Genomic DNA, 8,707 nt, shown 5'->3' with positions numbered 1-8,707 from the left:
TGTACCCCGGTGTGGCCGAGTGCACTCCCTCACGAAATAGGTTTTCATGGTTTCTACTCTTTGGTAAGGCTAAGTCTCAATTGTTTATTTTAGCGAGAGGTCATGTCAATTTATTATCTATCACGTTTTAAGTGAACTAAAGCGGTGAACTACGATAATTGTAATTGACACGGTCGATAAACTCGATTAAAAGATAATGCATGTTTTAGTATGGCGATTTAGCGATGCATGCGACATATAGATAAAATGCAAAGCATAAAAATAAAATCCTAGTATGGCCTTCCTAAAATACAAAATCTAATTAACTATTACATATTCGGAAACCAACTCCATTGGTCCCCTGAACTTCGGTTGAGGCACGCATCTCGAGGTAACACCGTCTTTAATGTATTTCCTTCTTGAGTGACACCGTCTTCAAGAAACTCCGAAATAAATAAATTACATAACAAATTACATAATTTCCTATTATACATTTGTAATTAAAATAAAATAAATCTATTAAATTACATAACGGTGATACGAGATCACAATAAATTACAACCGAATCGATATTCCCATACATTTCGGGTAATACCAATTAAAACTAAGGCCATACTAAGTAAAAATTACATAATTCAAAATTACATAAGATAAAATTATGACAATCATAAATAAAATGCAGCATTATAATATGTATGAACATGCCCAATTTTATGCTAAATCGCCTTTAAGGAGCCAATATCGTATATTACACGGTTTTTACGGCTTTGCGTGATTCAACGTTTTATAATCACGATAATTACATAAATTCATATTTATGCACAAGTTAATTACCCTAACTTCTTAGGACTCAAAATTAGTCTTCACTAACTATTTGACTATAATTAACTTATATTACTTAAAATTGTTCATTAAAAGGACTTAAAATTACAAAATAAAGCCATAAACTTCAAATAAATCACAAAAATTTCAAATAAATTTGAAATTTGAAATTTAAACTCATGAACATTCTGGAAAAATACCATGACACTCATAATGTTCAAAAAACTTAGGTTAAAATTTCAAAAATTTATCGGGAAAAACAATGTTGCGGTTTATCGGATTTATCAATTAAAATCATAAAAACATGAGAAAAATTATATTCATCAACTTTTCAATTTTAGATCTGAAAAAGATAATAAAATGCAACATGTGACGTTTTTCCTTAGTCATAGAGTATGTTTTAGCAATTTTTCACTAATTAAGTCACTATTTATGCTATTTTTCATCAAAAATCCATAAATCATGCATGAAGACTTCATTATAGCCTATTATTTTACACACATCTTATAAAATTGCATGTGACAACATACTAAATTTATATGACCAGATTCGAAATATATCTCATATTAACCTATTTTTCATTTAAATTCGATTTTTAACATGAAAAAACCATATTTTGAGCATAAGAACTCATAAAATTATGAAAATTTCCAGATCATCTAAAAATAATATATGTGAAAACATATCCAAAAACCACTGGAAAATTCGAAGTTTAGCTAATTTTCGTCCAAAAATGACATTTTTATCATAAAAATCACATTTTAATGCCAATATTATATAAAATGAACAATAAAATCCATAAATTAACCAAAATATCCTAAATACATTTTAGGATCAGAAACTTTAACAATCAAAATTAATTTCGTGATATATCATAATAACACAAAATTACAAGTTTTATATGTTAATCGTATAACTCGGAAAAACTTAACCGATTTGCATGCAAACAACCTTGTGCTCATGATACCGCTTGTTGGAAATCTATATCTCATTTTTAACATATTCATATATGTTTCAAATTAATTTAGGCGTAAAATTAATTACAAATCTTATGCATGCAAACTAAAACAAAAGAGATAAGAAAATCAATTTCTCACCAATTAAATTTCGGTCAAATGGGCACCAACAAGATCTCCTTCTTGTTAGTTCTTGAGCTTTCTAATATTGGATGAACATACATGACCTCAAAATAGAAGCCCTCCAATTAGTAGCACCCAAGACTATCCCTTAAACCCACAAACTAATATGTACTAGATACTTATATTGTGGTTTACCTTAAAATCTATTACTAATACTCATATACTACTTCTAGTATTATTAGTGTTTGATTTTAAACAAATTGATTCACAAAAAGGAATTTTTATGAAGAACAAGAGAGAGAAGGGAGGTTTTTCATAAAAAAGTAAGAATAAATTAATTAGAGAAAAATCTTCTCTAATTCTCCTCTAAAAACCGGTGGGAGTGGCTTTGGGTAGTCCAAATAATCTTCCCAATTTGCTTTTGTTCTTCACAAGAAAAGCTAGCTAGTAGTAGGTGTCATCATGATGTCTATTTTATTATTTAAATAACAAAAACCATCAAAACCCACTTACTACATATAAAACCGGTTTTCCATGTAATATGGAGTCCATTTTATTTTTGTCAATTGTACAATTGTATGTCATGTGACATGTGACATGTCTTATGTCATGTTTTAATTTAAAATGCATATTTAACAAATTAAATATCATTTACAAATTAAATAAATCATATTTAACAAATTGACTAGTAATATAAAATTACTTTCTCTTAAAATGGTCATTTAATTACTAGGTAGTATAATTCACAATATCTTGTAATTATGACTAACTTATCATTCTCATCTCGCGTGTTTCGCAAACACCGATTTAATTTTAGTAATATAACTTCTTAAATTACTAATAAAATCTCATTTAATCACATTATAATAAGATGTCATTTTCTCTCTCTTATAATAATTTGTTCAATTTTAAGGAATTAATTAATCTGTATCGGCATACAATTAATCAACCTTTTCAATTAAGGGAATCGTCCTTCAGGTGTGACCTCAAGGGATCAACTGATCACCACCGTCGCACGACAGTAATGTCAAACTCTAGCCAGCCAATCATTACCGATATGTGTGGACCAGTTGACTATATATGTAATGTTTCATCCCTTTCGTATTCTTGTAATGAGATTTAATAATGATATTTAAATTATGTGATCGCACTATTGTTGAGGACACATTTCCCAACAGGGTAGACCTAGTAGTAGGTGCAGCGGGAGCGGCTTCGGTAAGGTAACGAAGCTTGTCGTCACCTTCCGCGGCCAAGCAGAGTTGCGCGTACCAATCGGCGAAGTTAGACCCATTATTTTCAAGTTTACATCGATCCATAAAGGATCGGAGCCAAGAAGCATTGGTGAGTGGTGGAGCGGTTGCGCTAGTTGATGCGGATGAATTAGGAGTTGTCATTGCTAATTAATCAAATTGACTACAAAATAGAAAACGAAGGAATCATAAACATTTATCATTTTAAATAATCTTGCAAACATTTTGAACAAGTTTAGCATTTATATAGTGACCTCCACCCAACTATAATAAATGATTCCGAAATCCATCTTTATACAAATATGGGCACGGGGAAACCGATACATCCCATACTTATGTAAATTTGGTGAATTAACACTTTAATTGATTCTACTTTAGAACTCTCGGTTGATGAATTTCTTAAAACCCATCCCTAGCCCCGAAACATAAGACTAGTCATAATATCCCGTCGAGACCAACCAAATTTCGTGTGTAATAACGTTTTATTACCCCACTTACCCAATGAAATATGAAAGCACCCCGGGAAAACCGAACCTACCCTAAATGTCACGGGGATTCATGGGTCCTACAATTTGGTAAGGCTAATCTCAATTTTAAATTTAGTTAGAGGTCATGTCAATTTATTATCTATCTCGTTTAGTGAACTAAATCGTTGAACTATCGATAATTGTAATTGACACGGTCGATGACTCGATAAGAAAAGATATGTATGTAAAGTTTTGGCGATTTGGCAATGCATGCAACATATTAAAAGAAATGCAACGCAAATAATAAATTCCTAGTATGGCCTTCCTAAAATAGAAAATCAAATAATCTATTACAAATTCGGAAACCAACTCCATTGGTCCCTTGATCTTCAAGTGGCATGCCTCCTAAGAACACCGTCTTCGTCGGAACGCCTTTCCGAATGGCACTGTCCTGAAGGAACTCCGGAATTAAAAATATAGTAATGAAATTACATAGCTTTTGCATTATACATATAAAATGGAAACGCTTAGTAAAAGTAAAAGTGATGCGAGATCACATTAAATTACAACCGCATCGATATCTCCTTACATTACGGGAAATATCAATAAAAACTAAGGCCATACTAAGATAAAATTACATAATTCAAAATTATATAAAGAAAATATGACATTCATCAATGAAATATGCAGCATTATAATATGTATCTAACATGCCAAGTTATGTGCCAAATCGCCCTATTTAAACTTATATCGTAAATACAACCCGGTTTTATGGAAATTCGTGATCTTTAACATATTAAAATCGCAAAATAATACTAAAATCAAATTTTAGCCCAAGTTAATTATCCTAACTCTCTTAGGACTCAAAAATTAGTCATCAATCAATTTTTGACAACAATTCAACTTGGTATTACAATTATGCTCATATATGACCTTAAAAATTATAACTTTTATTAAATAAATCCAAATTAAATTACAATAATTTAAAAATCTAAATTTAAAATTTTTGAACATTCTAGAATATTACCATGACACTCATAATGTCAAAAATTAAGGTTAACAAAATCGAATTTATTTCGAGAAAAAAAATATAGTTGCGATTAATCGGTTTTATCAAATAAAACATCTAAAGCATATGAAAATCAATCTATTCAATGTTTCAGCTTTAGATCTGATATGTGGGATACAAAAGAAACAGATAATAATTTTCTCATGCTATAAAATTCAATTTAGCTATTTTTGCTCAAATAGTCACTATTTATGTCATTTTTACACTAAAAAATTCATAAACCATGCAAAATGAATCGTATTCATCTCAAACTAGTTTTCAACCCATGCAATTTGCACGGGTATGAATTTATAATGATTGAAATCGCTATGAATATATAAAGAATACTCAGTAATGAACATGGATATTTTAATTTGTATTTCTTGTATATATTGATAATATAGTAAAACACGTGCTAAATTTTCAAGGGGTTGATACTTGCACATGTTTTAAATATGTGATATAAACCCACAAATTCGGTGTTGTAACATGAAACATAGTATATAATATATAATAGATGTAACGTATGAGAAATAATAAAAAGCAAACAAAATAAATATCGCTATAAAATGGAAATAGTTATCAAATTTGAAAAGCGTTTACAATCAAATTGAAGAAACATAACTATAAAATAAACGAAAATAGTCTATTGGAAAATTTCATGGTAGACTACATTAGTTGTTCTATTTGATGTAACCTTATTACTATCACAAATCAAAAGTTTCAAACCTTCTTTTCTTGTAACTCTGGAAATCGCTACGTAAAGCTGTCCATGACTAAAAACTAGTCTTGGAAGATAGATGCTGACTTGAGATAATGATTGTCCTTGACTCTTGTTTATAATCATGGCAAAACAGACCAGGATGGGGAATTGCCTTCTGCTAAAACGTACCGGGAATTTACTGGAGTCCGACGGAGTTAGTGTTAGTCGAGCAATATGCACGTGATCACCTTTATGACTACCTATTAAAACCGTACAACTAATCACGTGTGACGCTAAATCAGTCACAATTAATCGTGTTCCATTACACAAACCGCGTGATTGATCAATGTTCCTGAGAAGCATCACCATAGCACCGACCTTCAAATTCAGCTGATGATTTGGGAGTCCGGAACATTTAATACTATTGAGGTATTAAGTAGAATGAAGGTCAGGGTCACCTATGCCTCTATCATCGTTAGAAACTTCATCGGAGCTTAGATATATAACCTCCTCCTCATCTATTTTCGACAACACGTAGTCATTTACCTCTTCAACTATCTCGTGTGTAGGGGCGAGAATTGCCCTTTCTTGAAGGTAATCTGGGTTGCACAACTGGTTTTGTAGATCTGAATATGTGACATTTACTATTGATGCAATCGGATCTGCCACATGTTGAATGAGTAAGTCGTCTGGGAATTGAAGATCGACTTCCCCGTCATTTTCACCGCCCGCTAAACCATCACCAATTTCCAAGATCCACTCTGAGAATTTCCTTATATCGTCAACATTGTCGCTTGTCCTTCCACCTTGCACACTCATGTTCTTTGTAAGTCTAAGCACCTGCACAAATTCAAATGTTAGCATATTTATATATTTAATTTTTAAGAACCGTAGTAACTAATAACGTTGGTAGACATATATATTGCTATGGTAATTAAGGAAGAATACCTTGCAGGAACGCCGCAAATACGATGAACAAAGAGATGCACGCACAACGTCTCCTCTACTTCCTTTGGAGACAACCGGTAGAGTTTGGCGAAAATCTCCCCCAAATACTACCACGTTACCACCAAACGGAAGTTCAGCATTTCTCGCGTTCACAACGCGCATTACATCTTTCAAACTTTTGTCAACAGCCTCAAAGCTATGTTTGTGAGTCATAGGTGCTTCATCCCATATTATGAGTTTGGCCCTTATCAAAAGTTCAGTTAAATAACTACCAGGCTTAATTCGAGAGCAAGTAGAGTCCTCATTCACGTTAAGCGGAATACTTAATCTCGAATGAGCTATTACACCACCAGGTATCAAGGTTGCTGCAATTCCGCTTGATGCAACTGCTACAACAATTTCTCCCTTACGTCTTATTCCAGAACACAAAGAATGCCAAATTATTGTCTTCCCAGTACCGCCATATCCATAAACAAAGAACACTCCTCCTCTATTATTTAAAACAGCATCCATTATTTCATTGTACACCGACCTTTGTTCATCAGTCATTGAAGAAAGCTGACGCTCATTTTCTTCCCTCAGTGACTGTTTGTCGTACGATAATGCATCCATTACTAACGTGTTTCGATGGTGTGACGTTGTTGAAGAATCTGGAAGAGGCATGCCTTGAAATATAGTTAGGCTACTCCCATTTAATTGAAGAGAATTTTCAATATCCATTAGAGTATAATTTTTCAACTCTTCATCAGTCAGTTGTAAGGCTGATATAAGGAAAAAAGGTGCATATATTATTAATAGACAAATAGATGTTGCAGAAGAATATATATAATGAGACATAGAGTGGAAAAGTAAAGAAATCACCTGTTATTTAAAACTTATTATAATCAAGGGAGCCATAAATGTAGAGTGATATAAAAGGCAAACCTGAATTTTTAAGAAGTTTGCGTTGCCTATAAAGTATATCGTCAGAAAGAAGCTGCCAGGTTTCTTCCCAAACTGTGGTCGGCATACACAAAGTACCAGACTGTAATAAAGTCGAAAAAAGGTTCTGAAGGTAGAATCCAGACCCCCAATCTGCAGCTTGTTTTATCGCAAAAATATACTCTCTGTCATCACCAATTAAGCCCAATTTGTAACACGCTTCTCTAAATGTCGGACAGACATTTTCGTCGACGGTCCTGATGTCCTCAAAACACTTGGGGCCTTTAACATGATTCTCATAAAATACAGCTCTCCGCAGTTCGGTGGGATGTGAACCAACCTACCAATCGTAAACCCTTTTTTTCTAAGCCTCCAATAATGCTCCTTCTTCTTCCAAACAAATTTAGTTGGGAATTGAGAATATAACAATTCATTTGCAACCTGCATATCCCGTTGTTCGGAACTATTACAGGACACCCAATTCAAAAACTGCGAAACTCCCATCGATGATTTATCTACAACATCATCAATGAAATCATCATCATAAAAAAAAACAGGCTGCTCATCCGAAAGGTGGTACTGCATCATCTGAAAGATTTGAAGGATTTGATATATATATAAGGGTCAGCAGGACGTTGGGAGAAACGGCTGGAGAATCTGCATGCGTCGGTCTCAAGCGACCTCTGCTTCCGAGAAATTCGTGGGCTGTAAATGGCAACGAAATATTACTTGGGGAAACATATAATGTCTTGATTGTCAACAGCAACACTGCAAAATATCGCTGGAGAAGTATATATTGACGACTAGGAACATCTTGATCGTCATGAGCAGCACTGCAAAATATTGCCGGGGGAATATATGGATGACTCTGTCGGGATTAAATCATTCTTGGGGGAATGTGCCTGTGTCTGTTCTTAAACAAACTCCACTTCTCGAGAAGTACATTTGTTATAATAAATCTCGCGGGGAATATAAATGTATTTGACAAAGGTGCGTCTTAAGCACCGTCGAGGAAAATGAAGAGGCTTGACTGATAGTGGCGCGTCCTAAGCACCGTTGGAAATCCGCTCGGTTGTTGCAAGCGAAATCCCGATAATAAAATATGAGCCCGTGAACTGTGTTCAAAGGATCCTTGCTGGGAAATAAAACACTGTGACGGTTTTACAGTCTGTTAATAATGCGGGCCTAGACGAAAAGAATGCCCAAGAGAGGTAAGTGTATGATATAAGATGTCGGAGAAATGGCGCACAAAAATTGGGCCCACAAATAACAAACTTATAACGAACTTTCAAATTTTGAGCTGAAGACTCGCTGGGGAATAGGCGCAGCAAAAGCTGCGACTTTTGGAAGGGGCGCAGCAAGTGTTGCGTCTTTTCTTGGGCTTGTCCCTGTCTGGGTAAAAACCCGATTAAAACCGTGTTTCATTTCATAAACACAAAACATAATTTTCTCTTAAATCCTCTCAAATTCCAACAAATCTTGGCAAAATT

The 8,707-nt window shown here is 33.7% G+C and overlaps 1 protein-coding gene across 1 annotated transcript; it reads right to left on the bottom strand.

The window, feature by feature from the left end:
* Positions 1-5,780: 5,780 nt before the first annotated feature.
* Positions 5,781-7,802, bottom strand: LOC141651711 (uncharacterized). Its single transcript, XM_074459412.1, has 4 exons — positions 7,659-7,802; positions 7,221-7,557; positions 6,297-7,057; positions 5,781-6,188 (listed from the first exon to the last, which is right to left on the bottom strand). Exons 1-4 carry the CDS (start codon positions 7,800-7,802, stop codon positions 5,781-5,783), a joined length of 1,650 nt encoding a protein of 549 aa, XP_074315513.1.
* Positions 7,803-8,707: the final 905 nt, after the last annotated feature.

Source organism: Silene latifolia, chromosome 4, assembly GCF_048544455.1.
Source record: "Silene latifolia isolate original U9 population chromosome 4, ASM4854445v1, whole genome shotgun sequence".
Taxonomy (NCBI): domain Eukaryota; kingdom Viridiplantae; phylum Streptophyta; class Magnoliopsida; order Caryophyllales; family Caryophyllaceae; genus Silene; species Silene latifolia.
This window is presented reverse-complemented; position numbering and strand designations above follow the sequence as displayed.